Source organism: Canis lupus, chromosome 34, assembly GCF_048164855.1.
Source record: "Canis lupus baileyi chromosome 34, mCanLup2.hap1, whole genome shotgun sequence".
NCBI classification, from domain to species: domain Eukaryota; kingdom Metazoa; phylum Chordata; class Mammalia; order Carnivora; family Canidae; genus Canis; species Canis lupus.
In genome coordinates this window covers 25,246,680-25,274,588 of record NC_132871.1, presented here as the reverse complement: position 1 = coordinate 25,274,588, position 27,909 = coordinate 25,246,680, and the positions used below count along the sequence as shown (strand labels likewise).

At 35.1% G+C, this 27,909-nt stretch overlaps 1 protein-coding gene across 3 annotated transcripts in view; it reads right to left on the bottom strand.

Annotated features, from left to right (window-relative positions):
• The window catches only part of LY75 (lymphocyte antigen 75), a 124,555-nt gene that overhangs the window by 56,408 nt on the left and 40,238 nt on the right, over window positions 1-27,909 (bottom strand). For all 3 annotated transcript variants that reach the window (XM_072811228.1, XM_072811226.1, XM_072811227.1), the window contains exons 14-27: window positions 21,646-21,727; window positions 20,613-20,681; window positions 18,056-18,170; window positions 15,414-15,449; window positions 14,871-15,046; window positions 13,928-13,995; window positions 13,569-13,648; window positions 12,850-12,989; window positions 11,235-11,340; window positions 10,850-11,010; window positions 6,179-6,308; window positions 4,839-5,065; window positions 2,109-2,274; window positions 475-642 (exon numbers count right to left, since the gene is read on the bottom strand). In XM_072811228.1, the coding sequence (XP_072667329.1) occupies window positions 475-642; window positions 2,109-2,274; window positions 4,839-5,065; window positions 6,179-6,308; window positions 10,850-11,010; window positions 11,235-11,340; window positions 12,850-12,989; window positions 13,569-13,648; window positions 13,928-13,995; window positions 14,871-15,046; window positions 15,414-15,449; window positions 18,056-18,170; window positions 20,613-20,681; window positions 21,646-21,727 (1,724 nt within the window). The remainder of the gene's footprint in view (window positions 1-474; window positions 643-2,108; window positions 2,275-4,838; window positions 5,066-6,178; window positions 6,309-10,849; window positions 11,011-11,234; window positions 11,341-12,849; window positions 12,990-13,568; window positions 13,649-13,927; window positions 13,996-14,870; window positions 15,047-15,413; window positions 15,450-18,055; window positions 18,171-20,612; window positions 20,682-21,645; window positions 21,728-27,909) is intronic.

Below are 27,909 nucleotides of genomic sequence, written 5' to 3'. Positions count from 1 at the left end.
CAGAAGTCACAGATCCTCAGTGGATCTCACAGGGAATATCTGAAGAGTCCTAAGAGTTGAAAGTGTGAAAGTATGAAATATGCATTTCTTTTAAGCAGAGCTGCTTCTTTGCTTTTGACTACTTATATGAGCTTTCGACCACCGAAATTCACCTATTTTTACTTTGCCCACAGTCTAGCTTGGTTTAACATCCAGTTCTCAGCTTGCTAGTGTCATTTCTTTTGCTTTTTAAGTAGAACTCATTTGTTTATTCATGTAAAGACAGACTAGTTCTCTAATGGATGGGTAAAGAAGTAATTCTTATATTCTCCGTTTTAACTAGCCACAAATGTTAATACCTTTTCTTATTGATAATGCAGAAAGTAGGAGATAAATATTTTTGAGATCTAGTGCTAATTAGAAAAATTTATAACACACTCAGGTGAGACTTATTTTTTAATGAACATACATCTAATGGCCACATAAGGGACTTACTCAGTTTCTGGCATTCAGAATGAACTTCATCTGGTGTTGTTGCTGTATATTTAGTCTTTGCTATCACAAAATTGTAGCATGAGTTCTGAAATGGTATCCACGGAGTAGATAGAACAGGAGATGGACACTGAACACTGCCAACTGGTTTGATCTCTCTGTCAGTCTCATCTAAGAAAAAAACAGTGGTAAGAATTCTAACTGTAGACATAAATGTTGAATCCTGTTCATGGTAATTAGGCTTGATTTGTAGGGAATATTCAGGAAGCCAATAAATAATAGCCAAATGATGCTTGCTCTGTTTATATTCAAATATAATATGACCTCTTAACTGGGTTTCTGTAGGAAGAAATTTATTTAACATAATTTCTTTCCCCTGCTGTGGAGTGAGTGGGAGAATATAAAACATGAGGTGCTATTAGGTTAAATGTAGTTTCTGTCTTCCTGTACCACCAAATCTCAAATACAAGAGGCAACCTCAGATACTATACAAAGATATTCATAATGGGCATTGAACTATAACTTTGGAAACTCATCTTTAAGTTTCTGGCTACTGATATCTTCTCTAATTTTAGAGTCATATTTTATTTTTTATTTATTTTTAAGGGTACATTTTAATGAAATACATGATTTTCTAAGTTGTTGCTTTAATGAAAACTAACAGAAAATAGTTGAAAATCTGACATCTAGAAAATCTGGTTCTTTAAAAAATTTTAAGAAAAAGCAATACGTTTAAGAAGATGCAAATATAGCTATGCTCTACTCAAAGACAGTCAAACCGATTTAATATGCAGTAGAGACCATTCAGAATCTCTCCCAGCTTACAACTTTCTTTGTCTGGAAAGTAGTATCTTCTCTCTCCTGAAAATGCACAAATGTGGGCCCCTGGTGGTTGTAAAACCACCTTCCTCTGACTAAGGCTAGAGATTGCATACCTTACTCAGTTGGGTATATCAGATTCTTTCTAAGAATTTTGAAAGTGGAATTCAAGGATAGTCAATTCATTGCCAGTTACAGCTATATTTGAAGGCTACAGAGCTGCCTTGTTTTACCATGTGCAGAAAGAAGCAGAAAGTATATAAAAAAAGAGTCAGATCCACAGAGAGAAACAGAAGAGATAGGTGGGAGATAGTATCTCTGGGTTCCTGATTCCATTCAGTTTCTGATTCCCATTCTCATGAAGCTCAGCTATATTCTCATTTTTGACGATCTAAATTTCCCTTTTGGCTGAAGCTAGCTTGAGCTGGTTACTGTGACTTGCAAACAGATTAATCTTAACAGTGACTCTTAAAAAGAAATATTAGTTGTTGATAAGAATTACCAAAAAAATTCCCACAGATAGAAGTTCTTATAGAATATAAACAAAATATATCCAAAATGAGGCTAATAGGGATTTAAAACTCAAAGGTCAATTATCATTATCAACTGACAAAAATAAATATATAACAATGTCTAAAATAACAAATCAGTGACCAAGTACTTAATATATAATAATTCTACCTGATATGAATTTTCACAAATTTTGTTGTAAGAAAGGACATGATTATAATTTCAAAACAAGATTTTACAGAACTACTCCCCACAAATTTCACTATTCATGAGACTGATAATAATTTAAGAACTAAAACATAGCATACTTCCTGGATAGTAGCAAATAGCACCCGGTTGCATATGATCACAATCAGATGTTTTCCAGAATCCATCAATGTCTAATATTACACAGTCTTCAAGTGGTTCATTATTTTTAGCCCAGCGACTAAACTGAAGATGTTTCCCATCTAACCAACCAAAGTTGAGTCCATCCTGTAAGCAGGAGAAATACATTTCAAGTGGCAATACTTCATGTTATCCCTTTTGTATTATTTTGTTCCTCATAGTCCGTCTAATGACCCTTAATTTTACCTTATATTTAACACACAGTTACATAGCACTTATCATGTGCCGGGCACTGTCCTAAGTGCTTTGCAAATATTAACTTACTCAATGTCATGAAAACGATATGAGATGGGAACTACTGTTTCCATTTTACCTATAAGAAAACCGAAGGCATCTAATGTGACCAAGTCCCACAGAATATATACCCCAGTTCTGGGACTCTAATCCAGGCCTTCAGACGCTAGAGTCCACGGTCTGAGCCATTATACTGGGCTGCCACACAACATATCTGGAACTGTTGGTTTTTGGAAGAAACCACATGTAGTAAAACAACGTGTAGTAGTGGAAAGAACATGGGCTCTGGAGCTAAGCATATTTAGTTTGGAATTCTGGCTTAGTCATTCATTAGTTTTTGATTTGAGTTTACCTTGTGGAGTTTCCAACTTGTCATCTATTACGTGAATGTGACACTTAAACCCCTCAGGGCTAGAATTAGTGGGGTAATGTGTAAGACACATCATAGCCAGCTGGCACACAAGAAATGCTACATAAATGTTAGCTCCCTTCCTCCTAACCCTGACTCAGGCCTTGCGGATCTCATCTCACACTGCTGTTTTTACACTTGTCTTTATGGAGAAACTTCCTCATTCATTATATTCTATTGTGCACTCAGAGTCTGTGAACATCCATCCTTACATCCTGACAAGGGCCTGACCACCCACCTATCTTGAAAGAGGCTTTACAGAATAGGTACAGTCTAGAGGATGGACTGCAGGGTACAAACCTGTTTGCGCTCCCCCCTGGTGCTATGAGAGCACCAGGCCTTATGCACTGACCCAACAAACTAAGCTGTTCTGAGGCCAAGGTAATTTTGCAACACTGGTTTCTTTGGAATATTGGGCAAAGGCCATACACAGTATCCTTAGTGAACCATAAATAGCAAACATGCTTAAGTTTCAACACCACCAACTGTTTCATTCTGAAACTGTTCTCCATCAGAGAGTTCCAGGGGTAACTTTGTGGCCAGTTAATCCCAAAGCCCTGTGGCCTCAAATGTGGCCCTTTGACCATGTGATGTTGCTTGTACTTGGTATTACTCTGGGTTCCTTCATCTTTGCACTCACAACTACCCCAGGTACCTGGGCCTTTGGAACTTCTATTCCTTGTAGATAAATCCCTGCACCCCCTATCTCTTTGCTGAATCTGATCTCCTTCAGTCATTCCCTTTGAGGTTTATGCAAACTACCAGATTCCTTGCCTCTTTCTGACATCCACTTAGGACTTGGCCTCCTTGTTCCTCCTGACATTCACTAAGGAGAAGCCCCATGTCTTGCTCTGTCCTCCTGGTCCTAACATTGACCTACGGACATTAATGTTCATGTGAATGACTCCCCAATTCCCAAGCCTTCTTCACTTCTTCTATGTTTATGTACTTCCACTTCTATATACTTAAGTGACCCACTGCCACAGCCACTCTCTGGACTTTAAACCCAGAACTGCCACGGGCCTTAGTTCAGACCAACATGAGCTCCTGCATGAATTTCTACAAGAAATCTCTAGATTACTCACTTCCTTATCCACTCTCTGCCAGTACAATTCTTTCTAAGTAAAAATCTGTTGTTACTACCATGTTTAAAATCTTTCAATACCCTTCCATTGCTTTCAATGTAAAGTTTTATTTATTTGTATCTGGTCATGTTCCAAAGATTTAAGGCAGTTTATGCAGAAATGTAATAAACATGTTAAAGAGTGAAAGGAAAAAGAGAAACATAGGTGAAGATTAAAATAGGGTAGGAAACAAGACCAAAATCCTTAAGTGGAGAAGAAAAAGAAAATGGTATGATCCCAAACATCTTAAAAAATATATACATATGTATATAGAGAAAAACTTGAGGGATATAAACCAAATTATTCAATCTTATTTATTACAAAGTGCTGGGATTACAGGTGATTTTAATTTTCTTTAAAAAAAAGTTCACTATAGGAGAACCTGGGTCACTCAGTCAGTTAGGTGTCTGACTCTTGATTTCCACTTAGGTCATGATCTCAGGGTTGTGAGATGGAGCCCTATATATCAGGTTCTGCAACTGGGTGTGGAGCCTGCTGGGATCCTCTCTCTTCCTCTCCCTCTGGACCTCCCCCCATCCCAACACTCAACCCTATCTGATTTTTTAATTCTTCTCTTTGTCTCTTTTCTTTGGCTGGGGAGATGTGGCAGTTCCTGATTCCTACTCAGTCTTTTACTAGAGTAAAAAGAAGTGCTCAGCTACATATGTTCAGTACAACTTTTTCTTAATATAAACAATACAGCACTAGATCTTTGAACAGTAGAAAGATGACAGTCACTAAAAATTACACACTTCATGAAATTTACTCACTGGAGTAAGATTTTACAATCTCCAGGTTCTTTTTGTCTGATATGAGAAATGCTGTGTGCAACAAAAATTTCACATTTCATCACCCAGTCCTGGCAGTTGGGACTGAAAACTTACATCTTGACTGGAGAGTCCAATCCATAAAGAAGAGTTATGAAGAACCGCCTGCACAGTTAGAAACGCCTGCTGGTAAGGGTCTGTGATGCTCACCAGGTGCATGTTCTCTTTCTGACACTCTCTTAGAGCATCAAACCAAGTCAGAGTCTTCATGATGATTTTGTACAGATTATTTAGATACTTTACAGTATCTGAAGTATTCTGCAAGGTTTGTCTGTTTTCAATTTCTGTGTGTAAAAGAAAAAAAAAACACCCACTCTGCAAGTCATAGGACATTTCTTCAAATTTCTCCACAACGAGTGCTTTAGATGTTACTTATCCATTTATTTTAGATTTTGGTTAGGAGAACTAGGTATGTATGTCTTGCTGTGTATCTTAATATGTAATATGTGTGAGCCACAGCATTTGTTTTCTAAAATTAGAACAAAATTGTTTTTGTTGATCTGATTTAGGAAGGAAAAAAGCTATAAATAAAAGGAGCTGGCAATTAGATTACCATTTCAGGTTGGTGTCAAATACCTCCTTTATTTGAACTCCTTCAACAGGAGAAAATGTTATGTGTTCTCTTACAAAAGATCTCATCAAGGAGAGCTCTGATGAGAAAAATGTACAAAACAACACACAAGAGGTTGTATTGAACTACTGCTTTACAGTACTTCTCTGAGTAAAGCAATTACTAAACAATATGAGACAAATAAGGCATAGGTTGGTTTAATAAAAAGTTCTTTAGAAGTACATGGATTATCTACTTGAGGTTCTCATTACATGACAAAGCTTTTTTTAAAAAAATTATTTGTTAAAAACATTGTAATCAATGAAGACAATGTAATACCTCTAAAAATATCTTTTTGAAAATATGGATGATTCTTATTTTTAAGCCCACATTTTATTTTTATTTGGGCTACAGTAAGGTATATACAGTGACCCATTTATAACACTTCACACCTTTTGTGTGTGTGTGATAAACTTTACCAGAGTCAATTAAATATATTTTTTCTCCTTCTTTCTCCAAGATAGAACGTAAAAACTGAAAAATAAATGCCAGAGTGGAAAAAAGAACAAAATTCAACCATAACTTACTATAATTAGGCAACTCCTATTAATAAATTCCATCTGATACTTAATTTTGATATTTAATTAAGTAAAGCAATGACACTTGAAAAAATCATATTCCATTTGAGATAATGTGACTAACTGAACCAATATGGATTTAGCTATCTTAAAATTTTAGGAAAGCTGTTTATAAATTAATATTAATTCATTTATAAGATTTTTGTGAAAAAATACTGTATTTATCCAACAGCATAAAGTACCATAGATATCTAGATAATAATTTATACCTGAATATTTCTGACAGAGAGATAGAGTGTGGTATTCATTGCAGGCAGTAAAATTCCATGTCCCAGTATAAGGTGATGTTTGGAGGTTGAGCATTAGAGCACATTGGTATCGGGACTCTTCCTCAAAAATCTAAACAAAAAGGCAAACATGTACAAATAATCATGAAACTAACTGTCTGAAGATCCTAGCAAGAGAACTTTATATCCCAAATTGGATTTTTCCTCCTGTAAAAAATTCCATTAAGGAGTTGACCCTGAAATCACAAGAAAATCCTCAAAAACTTCTGAAGCATGGAAAAGGGGCAATTAACTTTAGAAATTATAAAACAAAAACAGTGGCAATATCATTAAATATAAATTCCAAACAGATAAAAGAAAAACTGGTAAAAGTAAGATGAAAACACTATTATAGTAATATTTAACACTCTGCTATCATTCTTGACGTTAGTGTTTTTGTTTTCTTGGGGCAAATATTCCAATAGTGGAATAATGCAAATATGTATTATTAAATGTATTGTGTTTTTTAAAGGAAAGATGAACTAAGAATTGAATACAGTGGATTAGAAAACGAACAAAAATAGATCTCCAAAAAACTAGGATGGAAAAATGTAGTAATATTTGTAAATGTATCTCAAGCAATAGAAGTAGAAGATGGAGAAGAGGGAGGAGAAAACCAATACATACCAGTTTTGTAAAAATCTGAATAAAAAAAAAGTAAAAACACAATCAAAATAAGGCGTGAGGATTTGAAAAGATAATAGCATACACAATTTTATTCTAATACCTTTGAAAATCTAAATGAGGGGCACCCGGCTGGCTCAATCGGAACAGTAGGGAACTCTTGATCTTGAGGTCATGAGTTTGAGCCCCACATGGGGTGTAGTTTACTTAAATATACTTTTAAAAAATCTAAATGAAATAGGCAACTTATCTTGAAAAGAACAAATTAGCATAATTGTTATAAGGAGAAGTAGAAACACCAAAATGTACCAGTAACTTCATTGGAAATTGAAATTTAATACTAGTAGTTCATTTTCAAAACTATATGTGAGATAGCTAAAAGCTTTAAATGAATTATCTTATGTAATTTTCACGTTGTGTTGTACGTATAACAGAATCAGAATTTACAGACAAGAAATTGAGGATTAAGAAAAGGTAACGGGGGCGGGGGTGGGGGGTGGGGGGTGGTGGGGCGGGGGGTGGGGGGTGGGGGGGGGTGGGGCGGCGGCCCCGGGTGGCTCAGCGGTTTGGCGCCGCCTGCAGCCCAGGGTGTGATCCTGGAATCCCGGTTGGGCTCCCTGCAGGGAGCCTGCTTCTCCCTCTGCCTGTGTCTCTGCCTCTCTCTGTATCTCTCATGAATAAATAAATAAACTCTTTAAAAAAGAAAGAAAGAAAAGTTAAGTGAACTTCCATACTAATGATTGAATGAAATTCAAAACCAGACAATGTGACTCTGGAATTTAGGCATTTGACCACTGCACCAAATCCCTTTATTATTAGAGAATGATGTCTGAAAATAACATCACATGATTTTGTAGGTAATTCCCTCAAACTTTCAGGCTGAATAATTCTCCAGGCTGGATTATAATTTCAAAACACAAAGGCAGAAAGCTAGCCAGTTCATCTTATGAAGCTGACATAATCGGGAAAAAAAATCAGACAATATAGCATAAAAAATTAATTCTATGAGCAGAGATGAAAACATTCCCAAATATAATTCTAAGAAGTCCAATTCAGTATAATAGCAAAATAATAATCCATTTGGAGCAACTAGAATCTATGATAAGATAAAGATCGTTTATTATAAATATATGACAATTTTAGTAGACGCTAGAAAAAAAGCTTTGGAAAATTCAGTACTTATTCCTGAACAAAAGTTCTAAATAAGCTAGTTATAGAATGATATAACTTAAAGAGTCAGCATTGGAGTGCCTGGGTGGCTCAGTTGGTTAATCATGGACTCTTCTGCTCAGCTTAGGTCAAGAGCCATGTCAAGCTCCATGCTAGGCATGGAGCCTACTTAAAAAAAAAAAAAAAAAAAAAAAAAAAACCAAAAAGACCCTGAAAAACGCCCAAAGAGTGAGCATCATAAATAACAATGAGAGACTGCAGACAATCCTACAAAATCTAGATCAAGTCTAGGATGGTAGTTATTTCTTCTGGTACTATCACAGTTCTAGAAGTCCTACCACATGTAGTGAAGCATAAACTAGTATTTGAAGATTATGATTATCTAAGTAAGAAACCCCAAAAATCTAGTGAAAAACTCTAGAAGTAATAAGAGGTTTTAGTAAGATGGGTGCCTGTGAAATAATACATAAAAATACCCAAACAACAGCTTCTTACATATCAGTGAGAAAATCAAGAAAAAATCTGTCATTCTCAAAGGCAATGAGACAGAACTACAAAAATTTCACGTGGGCTCTAAAGGAAGACTTGAATAAATGGATATACCATATTCTTGAGTTAAAAGATTAATAAAAAGATGTTAACTGTCCCTAAAATGTTGTCAAATTCTCATCAGAAGTTTGTTTAATTGTTTGGGTTGGAGATTGGCCAAACAATTATAGTTTGGAAGAATGGACAGGAATAGCTAAAACCATTTTTTAAAGGTATATATACAGGATAATTATTCCTATCATATTTTTTAATATGCAAAATTATAGTATTTAGATCAGTGTCATAGCTACATAAGAGTATATTTCATACACTCACACTTTATGTAAGATAAAGGAGGCATCCTATATTGCTTTTAACAAGTTGAAGTATATGCAATAAATGGTGTTTGACAGGATTAGGGAAAAGCATGAAGTATTCAATTGACAACATACACTATATACCATGGCTGTATCATGCAGTCAGGAAAAAAAGGCAAAGAAAATATAGGCATATATTTAACTAACATCTACACGATGAAATTTCTAACCTAAAAAAAATGGAGGAGAAAAGAGAAATAAATATATTTGAATGTACACACATGCAAAAAATCAAAGCTTACTTCTATAATATTTTTGGTATTCTGCGCTTAAGAAAAAAACCTACAGGAATATTTTTCATAAACACAAGAAACAAAGAGTCAGCATGTTTAATATTTACATAATTGTAAAATCAATAAGAAGTACATGAAGACAAAAGAAAATACATGAAGGCTTTGAAAAATATTGAAAAAGAATAAGAATATTCATACTTGATGAAATTCAAGGTACTATTGAACTTACAGAAGTTTGTTTTCATTAGATATCAGAGAAATATAAAGAAAAATATGATTGATATATTTAAATTACCAAATTAGCAAGAATTTTTAAAAGACAATGACCCTTAGAGGTAACATAGTAGAGAAGCTAAAAACACGGGTTCTGCAGTCTCATGGACCTAGTCACGACTGCATGCGTGACTGCATGACTGGGGACAAGTTACATGACTCCAGTTTCTACATTTCTTAGAGGCAGAATAACAGACCTTTTCACATCTGTTGTGCAGATTAAATGAAATAATGCAAATGATGCATTAGCAAAGTGCCTGACACATATTAGTGATCAACAAATGTTAGAAATTATTAATATGTTGGAATGGATAGAATGGCAATTATAATATATTACTGACAAATATAAAAACTCATAAACCTTTCTGGAAAGCATTTGGTGAATAGAGTTTTATAACTACTTTATCTTTTGATCTGGCTTTGACTTCCAAAATCTATCTTAAGGAGGTAATCTGAATATAACCAAAGATTATGCACAAAACTGTTCATTGTAATGCTATTTATAATTATGTAAAAATAGAAACAACCTAAATACTCAGCACTGGTTGGAAAATAATGGCATACCATTAAGAAATATTGCACAGCTATTAAAATGCTTATCAAGTACATCTTTTAATGGTATAAGAAACTATTTACAATACTAAATGAGAAAAGTAGACAATGGTATATATACCATTTTATATACATTATGATATTATCTATGTCAGAACAATAATATATGAAAAAGCCCTAGAAGAAAAAATGCTGAAATACTTACTGCAATTTCCTAGATTAGGGATCAAATATGGTTTGAGACTCATTTAGTTGGCTCACATATGTGATAATGGACTAAGATAAGATAGGACGAAGAGAATAAACTAGATAAAGTAGAATAAAAAGAAAATATCAATGTGTCTACCATCACCCTCAATCAATTTTTAGAATATTTTTATCACCCCCAAAAAGAAATGCCATTACCTTTTAGGCATCACTCCCAATCCTTCTTCCTTCTTAGCCTCTGGCAACCACTAATCTACATTTTATCTTTGAAGATGTGCCTACTCTGAATATCTCATATAAGTGGACTCATACAATAGAAACCTCATTCTTAATCCAATAATCTATATAAGACTTGGGTATTTCACAGAGCTATACAGGTTTGTGTGTGTGTGTGTGTGTGTGTGTGAGAGAGAGAGAGAGAGAGAGTGTGTGTGTGTGCGCACATATATGCACACAGCAGAAGTGGGTGGTGGGGGCAGAGGGAAAGGGAGAGAGAATCTTAAGCAGGCTCCATGCCCAGCCAGAGCCCGAGTGGGGGCTTGATCTCATACCCTGATATCATGACCTGAGCTGAAATAAAGTCTGATGGTCAACCGACTGAGCCACTCAGGTACCCTGAGCAATTTAGATTTCTGATTTTAAAAACTTACATTTGTTGGTATTTTCAACCTCCCACCAACTACTAACGGGTGAAAGTTACTGTATGTCAGTTCTCTGTTATCTGTCCATTTGTTTATCTTTTCATAGGCAGTCCAGCGCAAACCAATCCATAAAGTAGCCTCCATATCCGGAAATAAGGATGTAATGAAATCTGTCAGAAAGAGATTTTTTAAAAGTATTTACTTATTCAAATTATAGATACACCAAAAAAATCTCATCGAATACTTCCTCCTTATCTACAACGATACTCTTTTACCTATTCTGTAATAAAGTAATTTAATAAGAATTTTTAAATATGCTAATTCCCCAAAGCCTCTCAGAACTAACTTGGCCCCCATATCAGAATAAAACATGTTTCCAAAACAATTCTGTTACCTTGTTCTATCTGGCTCAGCACTGAAGGAAGGGTGCCACCATAAGTGTGACAAGTATCACTTGCTTGGGAAAATGTGAGAGACTTCGGTTTGATTTTTAGAAAACACTGCAAACAAAAAACATAAATGAAGCATAAGATTCCAAGCACCGAAGAGCTCACATAGGAAGTAAATATCTCATCTTTTAGAGGGCTGCTAATTTTTGGTCTGTGAGATATGGAAATTTACAAAGTAGTACTATATGAATGCAGACCTACACTGTCAATATAAACAACTAAAGAGTGGTCTATCAGTCAAATTATTTTTTTAAAAAATCTCCCTCTTATTGAGTGCTTCCCATGTGCTAAACAGTTTGCATAATACCATCTCACTTAATTCCTACAACAAATAGGGAAACTGAGGCACGGGGCAGTTAAGTAACTTTACTTGTAAGTGAAGTAGACAGATAGTGGTATGATCAGCGTTTAGATTTATTCCAACTGATTTCAAAGGCTGAACTGATAATCATCACCTCCTTATATAAAAACATGCATTTTAAAAGAAGTCATCCCCCTTTCTTTTGGCAGGAAATCTTAATTCAAACTTACCTCAATTATGTAAATTAATTTAGTCCCAATACCTTGGTGTGTGTGTGTGTGAAGACTGTTCTAATTTTAAAAAGTCAAAATGTATCCTTATTATTTTAGCTTCAGTACAGATGTTTTCAGTTGTAAGACTCCTATCTTCCTTTTTATTTTTGATACTATGATCATGTTAGTGTGAAGTGGTACAACTTAAATACTGTTCCTTGAAGCATCCAACAGAATTTTTTTCAGACTCCCTGGAGACTGGAGTGGCCAGTGAGCTCTATGTCACTGGGTGGCTTCTAGAAAAGGCCCTAGACAGAACACCCTGAACTTGAGCTTGGAAGCTTCAGTATGTTAAGGATGGCAGAGCAAAAAGATAACAGGAGCCTAGATTTGAAGATGTTGTGGAGCTTCCATACCAACTTCAGCCCACTTACCCTCAAACTTCTTTTGTGTGAGAGAATAGATGTTCTAACATAGTATAGCAATCTCTCTACTTAGCAACCAAATGTATTTCCAAAGAGATACATATACCAATCTAGATTATCATTTCAAAGAGGCAGATATAGAATCTAGCATTTCCCAAACTTATGTAATTATTAAACCCCTTGGAAGGCAAGATCAATGATTAACATTTTGTTAGCATATATGTAGCCAAAACATAGTTTGGAAATGCTGGTCTAATTTAATTGGTCGATGCTGCTTGGATGCTTTCTTTCAAGTGGAAAATACATCAGCCAGAAATTGTCAGTTTCCTTCATGCTATAGAGACAGTTTTATTATTTAAAGTATTGTAATTCATTGAGCAATCAACATCAGCAATTTAATTTTAGTAGCAACTGGATAAGAACACAGTACTTTGAAGACCTGTAGGCATCACTAGCTTGAGAGTTAACTTGGTTTCTGGCAATGTAGAGGATCAGGTGAGTTACTGAAATAGGCAGAGGCTATCTTTAGTGAAGTTGTTTGATGGGCTGCGATTCCGCTACAGGCCATACAACCATCATGAAAGCAATCATCATTTGTACAATGTAGCAATTCCCTTTTTACCTTATTCTGAAAAGCAATCCAATCCCCAGAGCACTGTATTTTAGCTGCAGAATCTGGACTATATTTTTCTAATGAAGAGACATTATATTTTTCACAGATGAAGGGCAACTTGGTACTACAGTCTGCTGGCTTATTTAAGTCTGAGAAATGAAAAGCAGAATTACAGGGGTGAGAATTTTCCATTCAGCACATTTTAAAAACAATCCAGTAGTAAAGAAAATCTCTTTCGATTGCTCTTTCCCAAACAGTTAAAATATATTCCTCTTCTCTAGCCATTTCTATCTTCTGTTATTATTATATCAGTAGGGTAGAGCATACCAGCTTTGCCTATAAAAATGCATACATTTAGTATAAGAACCACAGTTACCACCACAGGACCTGATGGTAGGCAAATAGGCTGAAAGTGAAGGCTAATGAGGGGGAAGAGAACTAAACTATATTTAGAATTGCTACCTGTTTATCTTTGCAAATTTATTTATATGCTTTTCAGTTATGAAAGTGGTAAGTTTATTTCTAAGCAGTCACCATAGGGTAAAGGAAGTCAAAATACAATGAAAAGCAACTTTGTTTGCATTTGGAATTTAAACTACGGTCATTAGCAATAAGCCAAAATAAAATGAAGCAACCAACGTATAATTAACAGGAAAATAAGGTTAAGTTAGTAACCGAACCTGAAGTTCACATATTACATAATCAACATTAAAAGATTTGGAATTTACCATTAAACCAAGTCTTTGCAGACATGTACAAGCATTCCTCCCGAAATGTTATAGGAAAGTGATGCCATGGATATCGTGAGCTGAAAAAAAATGAGAGAGTTCACAGCTCATAATGTATTACATGTTCTATTCTGTTTTTTTTAAACTGTTATTTTAATTCTAAATTTAATGTTATGCCATTATTTTATGCCACTTTTTTCTTGATGCTAATATGTAACAGGACTTGGTTTCTGTAGTCCACACGGTTTATTGATGAATGTTCAAAACAAATTATAAATAACGATCCATTTTCTAAAGGAGAATTTGGGACTGCTTCTTTCCAATGACTTTACAAAGGCAATATCAATGGTGTCACATACTACATAAAACGACGATCTACTGGCTGGTCGGTAGTTCTCACCCACCACTTCTGTTCATCACCAGATATCTGAAAAACAAACCAACCAACAGACAAAATCACCTATCCTTATTTGTGCTGAGTTTCCTAAAGAGCTTTTATTTAAAATACCCTGTCCCACCATAACCACAACCACTAACATTTCCAGACATTCCATTACTTCAGTCTCTAAATTATGTAAACCAGGTGCTTCCATCAAAGAAGTAGCTGGAAACTTTTCACTTAACACTATGTGCTATTATAAAACATGGTCATTGTAATTATAGGTATACATTAATTCGATTATATAGTGTTCAATTGTAAATAATTATAAATTTAAAAATATAAAATTATTTTCCTATCTTACAAGGTTAGTTATTTGAAGAAATGGAAACTCAAGTTAACTATGAAGTTAACTTTTAGTACAAAATATAATAAAGAATTAGAATATCTTATATTACGGGCACTTGGGTGGCTCAGTGGGTTAAGTGTCTGCCTTCAGCTCAGGTCATGATCTCAGGATCCTGGGATTGAGCCCTGAGATGGGCTCCCTGCTCAGCGGGAAGCCTGTTTCTCCCTCTCCCTCTGCCTGCCACTCCCCCTACTTGTGCTCTCCCTCTGTCAACTAAATAAATAAATAAATTAATTAATTAATTAATAAATAACTTTAAAAAAGAATATTTTATATTATCTCTGTTGATTTTATAAGTTGACATTTATAACTAATCTTGAATATTTTTAAAACATGGAGTTTTATCCCCCTTTTCTAACATGAAATGATGAATTTGGATGTTTTTAAAAAAGGCAGATTTTACTTGAAAGGAATATTTAACTTCTGTAGATTTTGGCAAGACTTCTGAAATAATTTTTGACGGAATAAATAGAAAAATAAGAAAAATATTTTAAAATATATTCTCTCAAATTACATTTGCTATTTTGTTTTTGATGGCTTTTAGTCCTGCAAGAGATGTCAAGGTAGCCAGAGAGCTGTGATTGCTAGCACAATACAGGACCGCTTCTTCATAGTTTAAGTGAGGATCAGCAACAAACCAGTATTCACTCCCTTCAATTACAACTGGAGGTCCATGAATTCCAGGACGCTCTGAAGAAGAAGAATATCAGAGTTATGCACAGATCAAACTACACCATCTAAGCATGAATTAATGTTTAAAACTATTTATGAATAGTAATCTGCTCTCTCTGGCCAGGGCAGTGCTACCTGCAAAGCACCAAGGATTGCTGAGCCAGTGAGAGACTTTGCCACCCTCCTGTACTCACAGAGGAGAACAAACCCAGCCTCAAAACCTCATTGCACACCAGCCAATCACCTTTCCTGCCTGGAGATATTTCATCTCCCTTGAAAATGTGATAGAGAAGCTGGCACTTGGGCATGGGCTTAGATAATTAACTAAATACATTACAGAAAAGATAAAACCAGCTTTGGTTAAGTTTCAGTTTTCTTAACTTACCTGGATTATACCAGTCTGGTGTTTTTAGAGTATGGCCTGGTACAAGAAAGAAAACAAAAGGCTGAGGATTAGTATCCAATTACAGATGGTGTCCTATTATAAGTAAGTGCCTTTAATCTAACTCAAGAGGACTTTCTGAGTTGGACCATTTCTGGCCAGATTATTTCTTTTCATATTATGATTGCTTTGGTTTGAATTTTGTGGGGCCTATGCTAACACTGTTTTAGTGGCAATCAAAAAGGTAGATCTGTTAACTATTAAAGTATTCCTGGTAGTTCTCTACCTTACATCACGGAAGTCACAAAGGAAGACTAGATGGATAAAATATGGCTAATAATTAGAAAGTATACATAAGTAAATGAGTATATTGTATATATTACACAGAAACACTAAGGAATAGGCACAAAGATAATCATTACTGCAGGATGAGGTTATTCAGGAACTACTTCTCCATCTAATGTAATTTGAGTAATTGTTCTATAAACCTTGGTTGGTAGAATTCATTGTTCTCCCAAGGTATTCTTTTTTTTTAATTTAATTTTATTTATTTATTCATGATACACACATACACACACACACACACACACACACACACACACAGGCAGAGACACTGGCAGAGAGAGAAGCAGGCTCCCCGCAGGAAGCCCAATGTCGGACTCTACCCGGGACTCGGGATCACGCCATGAGCCAAAGGCAGACACTCAACCGCTGAGCCACCCAGGCATCCCACCCCCAATGTATTATTGTAAACAATGTACAATAATCCAGTACTGAACCTTTTGAGAAGATGAGAGACAAAACTGGGAGAAAAATAATAAAAATCACCCAGAATTTCCAGTTGGAAACAGAGGAAATGTGATACTTTAATGCATTATGGGCCTTGAAATTGAGTGAGTCAGGGTCCAAATGCCCTCAGACCCTTCACTGCTATGGGACTTTGGATCTGCTGCTTAGACTCAACTCTCTACTCTATAAAAAACAAACAAACAAACAAACAAACAAACAAAACCAGAAACAAGACTCCTACTTAACTCACAAAGACTGTGAAAATCACTTTAAGATTGCCCCTACAGAAGCATCTAGACAGTTCCAGGGCAGAACAGCTCCTTGCAGGTTGCTAGTTGCTTTCCTCTCCCTTTTCATTCTGGTTGTAGGTCACACTTGTTTCAAGGCAAAGATGTAATTTGATGACTATTAGAAACTACAGAGTAAAATAGCTGTTCTTCATTTTGCTGTTGTATCTGGGCCTAATGTAGAGAAGACTTTTCTCAGAGCACTGCCTATATATTCAACATCTTTGGTTTCTCTCTCTAAGTCAGTTCTCTATATATTGGTTAATTTCTATCAACAATGGGTCAAATTAGTTAAAAATATGCATAGTTGTTTATTGTAATCTTGTAAAAAACTTCTGTTCAGACACATGAAAAAAAGCTCAACATCACTTGGCATCAGGGAAAAACAAATCAAAACCACAATGAGATACCATCCTACATGGGTCAGAATGGCTAAAATTAGCAACTCAGGAAACAAAAGCTGTTGGTGAGGATGTGGAGGAAGAGGAACCCTCATACACTGTTGGGAATGCAAGCTAGTGCAGCCAGTCTGAAAAATAGTATAGGAACTTCTCAAAAAGTTAAAAATAGAACTACCCTATGACCCAGCAATTGCACTATTAGGTATTTATTCAAAGTATATAAAAATAGTGATACATTGGAGCACATGCACCCCAATGTTTATAGTAGTAACGTCCACAGTAAATATGAAAAGAGCCTAGATGCGCATCAACAGATGAATGGATAAAGAAGATGTAGTACACACACACACACACACACACACACACACACAGAGTTCCCTCTTTTATTAATGGCCTACCAGTTGCCTTGGTGAAAGAAACTTGACAGTTACTATACTGGATATCTTATCTTTTATTTATTTTTTAAAACAGATTTTATTTATTGATTTGAGAGAAAGAGAGAACCCAAGCAGAGAGGAGGGACAGAAGGAGATGGAGAAACAGGCTCCCTGCTAAGCAGGGAGCCCAACCTGGGGCTCCTGGGATCCTGACCTCAGCAGAAGGCAGATGCTTAACCAACTGAGCTACCCAGGCGCCCCAAGGATATCATGTCTTCTAAAGGTAATATGGTGGTGGCCTTTTTTAAAAAAGATTTTATTTATTTATTCATGAGAGACACAGAGAGAGAGAGAGAGGCACAGACACAAGCAGAGGGAGAAGCAGGCTCTATGCAGGGAGCCTGATGAGGGACTTGATCCCAGGACCCCGGGATCACACCTGAGCCAAAGGCAGATGCTCAACCACTGAGCCACTCAGGTGTCCCTACATTACGTGTCTTCTTTTCATTGAAATAATCTCTCATTCCAAAATCTAATCTCTAAATTTATCTTAAATTTTATCTTTTATAAAAATTCTTTCATGATCAAAGAGGAAGGTACCATCTAATCTCAATAAGCCAGTCTTGTACTTGTGGTTAGAATCAGGCAGGATGGAGCTTAATATATTAACTATATCTTCATGGGCTTTTTAAAACTATAATTATAGTCTAAAACACTCTCTTAGGTACTTTGGACTCAGCATTTACAATGTTCACATGAGAAGACTGTGAAAAGGAATAACTACCACTTACCTTTTGGAATCTGGCATACCCATTCAAGTTTTGTATCACAAGCAAAAGGTCTTAAATAAATAAATTCTCTGTCATCATAGAAATACCAGCTTCTTCGCCCTGGCCTCTGAATGACCTAAAGGAGAAAGAGGATTGCAGAATATTTTGAAATGGATGAAACTTCATAAAACACTAAAGTATAATCTTAAATCTCTTTTAGCCCTAGCACCTAAGATATTTATTTAATGAATGAACACAGTGTTTAAATAGTTAACAGCCTAATCAAGAACCTTCACAAGGGTTGATAGAGGAAATATGTCATAAAGTCATGTTTATGTCCAAAATGTAAATTATTGGTTTTTTTCCTGTTTTTGCTGATATGAAATTATAGATTGTACCTTTAAATTTGAGAAAGATCAAGCTAGAAAAAAAAATTTACTTCAGTGGCTTCCAAACACCAGACTATGATTAAAGCAGATCTGTGAAAATGTGACATAAGAGTCTGACCCCAAGGACCCAGGCTCCTGCTTTGATGTTGCTCTACACTAGGATGTTAGCCTCCTCTGCATGATCCAAGTAGGTCTCTACAAATTGTACTCCAGCCAGTAAGCAGGCAAGAAAGGAAAGGGGAGGGGATGACCTGGGAGGAATCTCCATCACTTTTTGGAGTTTTCTCTTAAGGCCAAGATTCTGGTGGGTACTGTGCCAAGTGAGGGGAGATTCTCCTAGAACACTGGCCTGGCTGGCCTTGTTCCTGACACAGGCCACATCAGTGTTTCTTTTAGTTAGTTTTTTTGGTAGATTTTCTAATCTCTTCACACATAAGAACTCTACTTACATAGAACATAGTATATTGCATCAGTGTTCTGGAAACATTACAAGCTTCTCTGAAGTTTTCACCTTCTCATGTGTTAAACATAATTCTATAAAAATGGCATGATACCACACAGTTTATTACCAGAACAATTGCTTTGAAAATAGGGCTTTCCAGGGGCCTTCTCAGTTCTTTGTCTCAGGCAACCTGCAGCACTTCTGGGTAATCACTTACTTGGCTTACATAGCAAAGGTATAATCTATATGTCTCCTACTTCCCCATCTTATATTTTATGCATTGACAGCTCTCCTAAACCCACTTTTGACCCTTTACACTTTTTTAAAAATACACATTTCTTCCTTCAACTCTGGTCTTCTGATTTCAACTATAGGATATTTCTTACTAAAAAAAAAAAAAAAAAAAAGAAAAAGGATATTTCTTACTACTAGCTTGAATTCAAAATATCTAGACTAAAATGTAGTATTTTCTCCATAAACCAGTATCCTTTCTATTTATTTCTCTCTTTTTAAAAAAAAATATTTATTTATTCATGAGAGACACAGAGAAAGAGGCAGAGACACAGGCAGAGGGAGAAGCAGACCCCGATAGGGAACCAAATGTGGGAATCTATCCCGGGACCCCAGGACCACACCCTGAGCCAAAGGCAGATGCTCAACCACTGAGCTACCCAGGCATCCTTTTTCTATTTCTATAAACATCTAGTCATATAGCAGGGTGGACCCAGGCACGTGGGTTTAAATTTCAGTTCTATAACCCTGTACACTTACTCAGAACTCAACTTTCTTCCTTAAAAGATAAATATGTAATAGCATCTACCTCACAAGATCACCTAAGTATTAAGTGAAATAAGTACCTAGCTCACAAGTTAACAAGTATTAGCTGATGCCACCATCATCACGATTACCAGTGTCCATCACCATCACCATCTCCTTATAATACTCATTCTTGCATAAAACGTATACCTCATCTGTCATAGCTCCTATAACTACTTGTTTACTTCTCTCCTACTAAACTTAAGTTCTGTGACAACAACTGTTTTATATCTTGTCATTGTTTTATCCTCCAGAGCATTATAGACTGCTTGGACTACTATTTATGGAATCAATAAATGAATGAATTTTGCAAAGGAAGATGACTAATTGCACTTTTATGTCATCTTATCCTACTTGCTACATCTTGAAATCTGACTTGAGATGAGTCTTCTTCATACTCTCCTTGGTTCATGTCAAAAAAACTTTTATAATGCTGTTGCCTACCATCAATCTAATTTCCCAACCTTGTTTTCAACCATGGCACCGATGCAAACTTCTTGATCTGTATCCCTTTCTCCTCACTGCCTTAGTTTCTCCCTTCCACTCTTCCTTTATTTTATGCCACCTCCTCATGCCATTCCCCCATTAGAAAGGCTTACCTTATCCCATCTGTACAAAAGCACAGTTCAAGTCCTATCCCTTTTGGAAACAGGCCACAGGAACCACTTCCTCTTCTGAGTTTCATTAGAAACTAAATTGGAGACTATAACTTTACAATTATAAGAGCAACCTTTTTTGAATATGATTTTATTTTCTCAAATTAAGTTTAAGTTAGGTAGCTTGAGAGAGCAGGGCCATGGGTGTTCTTCCCTCCGATCGCATCTAATATCATGCTCCATACCTAAAAGAGGCACTCTGTGGATCTGTTGCCTGACTGTACACAATGCCAAATTTATTTTTAAATATGCAGGTTTTCCACCATTGTACTGACCTTGACAGCAGCACAGTCTCTGATATCATAATCCTGCTGAAACTCATTTTCCATGAGAATAGTAGACACCTTAGAAAACAAGAGAGGCTTGAGAACTTACGACTGATGTATAAATATTTGCAATTTAGATGTAATTTAGGCAGCTTTAATAACTCAAACACATTCACATGTCACAGTAGGAAAACCTTTTCATTTCTCTCTCTTTTTTAATATCAAGATGTTAAATCATGAGATGACTTAGAAAATATCATACTTCCAAACAATGGAAGCTACAGTTTCAGAAGTAGAGGTTAATAGTGCATTAAATTTGCAGCTGGAATTATAGAGAATAAGGAACTTGCAAAAGACCTTTTTTTGGCATGTGTTGAAATGCCAGTTATTCAATTAACTAATTTCAGATATGCTCCTATTTGAAAATGAAAGTCCAAATGAAATTTTACATTTGGAAAGTATATATGATGAATTGACACAATGGTACTGCGGAGAAAATATTTAATAAATTTTATAATAATTTGCTCCTATAAGTATTACCTAAAACCTCTCTTTAGGATAATGTAAACATTTGAAATAGTATTTAAGGTCTTTTTAAGGTCTCCCCAAACAAATTATTTCCTTTAATAAAGATACATTCTTTTTTACATAACTCTTATGTTTTTAGAATGAAAGTAAAAGCTTTCTCATTGTGGAAAAAGGAAATGAAAAACAGCACAAAGAAAATGAAAAAGATGACCACTGTATCTATATAACCATATTTTTATATTTTTAGGACTATAGAGAGAATGTATGGCTATTTTTCAATTTTTAAAAAATTTATTTATTTATTTAGGTATGGTTATTTTTTAAAAATAAAAACAAGGTTAGTATCTTTTCCCCTCACTTCATGTATGTGAATGTATTTCCATTTCAATAAAGATACTTCTTCATAATTTTAATGATTACATGGTATGTGGATGTATTATTTAACAATCAATTTACCTGATATGGAAACAAATAATCCCTTTATATTATCCCAAACAAGAAAGTTTAAACTTACTGGTGTATGATCACTCCACTCCCAGGATCCCTGTAAATCTGGGCTCCTTTTATTCAAACCTATCCACAGCCAACGCTCGTCACTATGTAAAAAGAAATTATTTAAAAAAAATTTGAGCACAGATTTGGCAAAAATATTTAGCATTCACATGTCTAGAATGCTTAAGATATAAGTTTGTCTTGTCACTAACTGAAAAGTACAATTTTAAGCTCTATAAAGATGCCTTCTAAAACAAAACCAAACTCTAAATATGAGGAAGCTATGGAAAAAATACCATATTTCTTAAAACTAAGTCTTCAGTTATGTTCTTCATATGAAAGGTAAAACATTCTACTTTGCACTTGAGGGGAAATAAAGGACATGATTATTCCAAAACTTTTACTGGAGAGCTTCACTATTAGACAATGTTTTTGATACAAAGATAGCAATGACATTTTCTAAAGTGTTTATAACACAAATATCTTTTTTCAAAAATGCAGGACAAATCATCTGGCTAAATTTTTATTAAACAGGATCAAAATTTTTAAAAATTATTTAATTCTCACTGACCATTAAGGAACTAGAGGGTATTATATTGAGTAAAATAAGTCAATCAAAGATGAACAATCACCATGTGGTTTCACACATACATGGAATATAATAAATAGTGAAAAAGATTATAAGGGAAAGGAGGGGAACTGAGTGAAAAATTAAAGAGAGAGAGATAAACCATGAGAGTCTCCTAACTCTGGGAAACAAAGGATTGGGGGGGGGGGGAGGATGAGGGCAATGAGGAGGGCACTTGATGGGATGAACACTGGGTGTTATACTATATGTTGACAAATTGAAATTAAATTTAAAAAATCTAAAAAAGAGAAAGAGAAAAAAGAATATGCTCTAAAAAAAAAGTAAAAGTAACAAGTAAAAAGTAAACAAGTATTTTTTTTAAGATTTTATTTTTAAGTAATCTCTACACCCAATGTGGGGCTCAAATTCACAACCCTGAGATCAAAAGTTACATACTTTGCCATCTAAGCTAGCCAGGCGCCCCACCCTCTTTTTCCTAAAGATTAAGTATAAGTATCTTCTAAAAGCCAAACTCCATGGGTTATATGAGAACAACATAATTAGACAGTCGTTTAAGTAATTATATTTAACATTCATAACTATTGTACTTCTATGCACAAGGCATTGAGCTAGATGCCATGGTAATACAGAGAAGTACAAGACGTATTACCTATCCTCAAATGGCATAAAAACTAGTCAGGGCAACAAGATATACATGAACAAAGAAAATAACCATTTTGGAAAGATATCAAGTAATATAAAATTTGTATAAATTTTGAGGGATCCCTGGGTGGCGCAGCGGTTTGGCGCCTGCCTTTGGCCCAGGGCGCGATCCTGGAGACCCGGGATCGAATCCCACATCGGGCTCCTGGTGCGTGGAGCCTGCTTCTCCCTCTGCCTGTGTCTCTGCCTCTCTCTCTTTCTCTCTGTGTGACTATCATAAATAAATAAAAATTAAAAAAAAATTTTGAGCATTACAAAAATTCAAGGAAAGAAGTTTATTGTGGATGTAGGAAGTCAGGAAATGTTTTGTGAGGTTAGTAGGACAAAAGAGTCTTTCAAAGATGGCTAATACTTCTTTTGAGTCATAATCTGAGTGTTTAACATGTGTCAATATTCAGATTGATCGAGAAGAGAAGGATAGACATTCCAAGAAAGGATATATACAATAACATATAGAAGCAGGGACATATATTATAAATATCCCTTTTCCTCAATTAAATTTATTCTTTAGCTAGGAGATATTGCTAATATAAATAGAAGTGCTATAACCATAAAAACATTTTCTTCATCTCTAACTCCACTTGAAAATTTTCTCTAAAGTGTGTTACACTCTTTAGGTTTCTTTTATTTTAAAGATTTTATTGATTTATTCATGAGAGACACAAAGAGAGAGAGTCAGAGACATAGGCGGAGGGAGAAGCAGGCTCCCTGCAGGGAGCCCAATGTGGGACTCGATCCCAGGACCCTGGGATCACACCCTGAGCCAAAGGCAGATGCTCAACCACTGAGCCACCCAGGTGCCCCCTTTTTAGGCTTTTTAAGTAGATACTTTTTAAGTAGACTATTATCCATGTAACCTTTTTTTTTATAATACTGATTAATTATAATTTAACCTTTTGATTGCATGTAGTATGTATGATCAGTACATATGAGTGTATATTACATAGGCATAACTAGATATATAGATATATATTTTTATATGCCTATAAACATAGCACATAGTAGAAAAGGGATAGGACCCAAATTTAAAATTAATTCTTACTCTCAAACTCAAGAGAATGTATGGAATATCTGTAATGTATAGCTGAAAAATATAAATCTGCATTTCAAAAAATTTGCCGGTGACTCAAAGCTAGAGTAAACTTAATTTTAAAGTAATTTCTTATGTTTTAATAAAATAATTGCTTTTGTTCACCTCTTTCCTCTACTGAACATTCCCCCATACTTTAATATAAATACTTTTCATCTTTTCAGTTTTAAGCTTTTCAACTAATTGCAATGGAATATGAGGATAATCCCGTTTCAGTCTTTATTGTTATATTATTTTCTTTTTTTAGAGAAAGATTACCAATTTGTAAATTTCAGATAATCCAGTGGAGGCAATTAAATCCAGTTTGAATTTAGCAGCTAGAAGAGGAATTTGCAGTGTGTCTTCAACTATTCAGAGCTTTCTAACAGGCTTCCAAAATTTATTACACTTCCCAACTGTTGAATTTCTAAACCACAAGTCTAGGTAATTGCCATATACAGTATAATTAAAGTCAGATGGGTAAAATCCAGAGGAGGTTAAATTTGCTTCCTTGTTACTTACTTGGATGTGACTTGATTTCTTTCAAATATCTTCACAAATTTAATTGAGCCTAAGGAATTTGTGCACATTTTTGTGTTTCCCTAAAGTAAGGCTTAGATAGTCTATCTTCTTTTTACAATCAACAGTACAACCAGGAATATGGTCAAAGGTCATCTGTCACCTCCATTTGCTCTATAGTAGCTCCCACTGAAAGCCTCTTTAGAGATCTGTCTCTAACCTTTCCACACAGTCCTCGTTTAGCTCCACCTCTGCTCATTAGAAACCTCTGCTGTCAAGCTCATTTCTTCTGCCTCCTTGGTGGCATGTCTAAAAAATAGTTTCCTAGAAAACACAATTTGCCCCATTGTCCAAAATTTTTAGTCTTCACTACTTTCTGAGATTGAACCTCATTTCAACCCAGACATTTATAGCTTTTCGCTTCCAATTCAAAATTCATTAGTGTGTTATATAGAAAATAGTAGCTACTTGTGTTTTTTCTGTGTGTGGTAGGAGGCGGAAAATATTTCCTCAGTTGTAACTTATTCCTGGTTTGACCTGGTTTATCCACAGGCAGATAAAGAAGAAATTGAAAATCACTTTAATCATTGCACACCTCTAATGTGGATTTAGAAAATTTGAGGGAAAAAATGGATCATAACTGGAGAATTAAATCAAATGAAAAATTTCTCTCTATATAAATTTTTCTACTACAAGCACTAAGTGTATGGTTTTAGGGTATTAGGTTAAGAAGACATTGCACGAAAGGTTAATATGTGTATCTGTGTTAAAATTCCTCCTCTCAATCAAATTTCCTGCTGCATCTGGTTTCTAAGGAAAACAGTATCTCAGCTACAAACCCCAATAAATACTATTTGATGAGGGTGCTTAGTCTGCAAAGCCTTAGATTTATATCGAAATCCATTCATGCTACATCACAGGAGGTAGTACACACAGCAGCAACAGCATTGCAAACAAGGCTTTCTCCTTTAATCCTAAAACTATTTTTGTTCTACAATGGCTTTCCCTGGTGGGCTGCCATTAAGAGTTGCAAAGATCTTAGAGCCGTAATGACTTTGTGCACCATGAATCCTTTCATTGAAATACAAATAGAGATGGGGAACTTAGATTGTGAGAAGTACAGCAGTAATCTGATTTAACTACTTGGCATGCAATACACAATTTGGGCAATGGACATCTGAGAAAGGTCAATTCCTGCAATAAAAAGGTAAGTAAAGCCTTCAAGGGGTAAGCTTTACAATCATTTTCTGATGTAAATGGATTTTGCCTCCTTCCTCCCTTTCAAGCCATGGTTATGATATTGGTTTTAGGCATACATTGTCTAAGTATGGTGTGGGCAAACGATCTCTTGATTAAAGGAGACAACATAGTCTGTATCACCTGCTGGGTTAAGAGTACAAATGAAATATGGCTCCTATGAATGAAAGGATTAGGGTGATTTGTTTTTTCCTTTGTGCTTTCTACTTTTTAAATTAAATATATATTACTTTTGTGATCAGGAAAAAAACATTGTTGTACATTCTCTGGAAAATAAACTATATACACGGAATGGAAGAAAATGGGAAAGATTTACATTAAGCACTAACTATGTTTATAACAGATACAGGATTGGAAGTGATTTTAATTTTATTTTATTTTATTATTATTTTTTTTAATTTTAATTTTTTATTTTTTTAAAGATTTTATTTATTTATTCAGGCGAGACATAGAGAGGCAGAGACACAGGCAGAGGGAGAAGCAGGCTCCATGCAGGAAGCCCGATGCGGGACTTGATCCTGGGACTCTGGGATCACGCCCTGAGCCAAAGGCAGATGCTCAACCACTGAGCCACCCAGGCATCCCGACTTTTATTTTTTCCATTAACACTCTTTATATTCCCCAAATCTTACATAATGAACTTGTGTTAATTTCTTAATTGAAAGGAAACTCAGCAAGTGTGATCAGAAACAAGGAAACAAATCAAGAAAAATTCCTTAATTACCTCTCACACTTCAGTTTTATTTTTTAGTGTAATCTATTCTGTATATGGAAGCTCTTAATGATCATTTATATCACTTATGATATTTCATTTTCCATCATTTGATTCCTACAAATATCTACAACCTCATTGCTTAGTACTTATCAATGCCTCCTTGTTCAAAATAAAGGTTTCTAACCTCTTATTGGTTAGAAAATCCACTTTGTTTATGTCAGTATTTTACTTAAAAATACTTTGGTCTAGACAGTATGATATTGTGTGTGTCAAACTTGAGAGCTAAGCACCAGTAAGTTGCCCTGCTCAAAATTCTCACTTCAAGGAGGATCAGCAGAGTATTAGAGTATGTTCCAAAGGCAGCCACCACAAAGATGTCTGTTATCCAAAGCCATACCTGAGGTTTTGGTTATTAGCAGAGTGAATATCAGAAATAGGTGTTTATCAGCAAAATTAGAAGCGTGTTAATCAGCATGATATTAGAAATGGGCTCTCAATGCTGAAATTGAAATTACTTAAGATATGAGGAATAGCTAAAATATTTAGAGACACTCTCACCTTTCATGAAAGGTTATTACTTTCTGGTGAGACTGGTACCCAGTACTATTAGAAATGGATCTGGGGCTTGATCTCTAAATCAACCCATGTCTAGTCATTGGGTCAGATGATTGGAACTACCTGATGCCAACTATAATAGGAACAGAATCCCGCCTCAGGAATACTGTCAAATCTACCTCAAATGACCCTTCCTTGCAAGATGGTGGCTCGAACACCTAGGACAGACTGCTGGGATGTTGGAAACCTATGAAACAGATTGTCTGAAATAAGTTTTGTGCTTGTTTCAATGAATGTTTGTTTAATAAATGTTTGTACATGTGGAAAGATTTGGTCTGAGTTTTGCATTCATTATAATCTCCTCCCAAGGTTGTGGGGAGTATCTAAGAAACACTAACCTCAAAAGGAAATTAAGAGTTTGTATATCCAAATTAACTCAGGTTAGTGTGCAATAAAAATCTTGTATAATAATTTCTAGTGCTAGAAAATAAAGTTCAGAATGTCTGAACTTCTACAATAGATGCTTAATAAATGAATATTTATGGAACACATGTACTGTATTTTGCCTCAGGTTTCCAGCACATTGTAGTGAAATTTCCCTTTCCTTAATGAGAAAAACACAATAGTAGGTATATTAATGGAAATCTGGAAAGTGTGGAAAAATGTTTAAACATTTCAAAAATTACTCAAAATCTTAACTTTCAGAGGTAACAATGATTATCTTTCTTTGATGTATTTTTGTAATCTACTTTTAAATGTAAATAGTATATTTTTTATTTTTTCATGATTTGCTTTTTCTCCCACTAAATATACTGTAATTGTTTGCATGGAATAATATTCTTTTTTAAAAAGAAAATCTTAATGTACAGGCTATAAATTC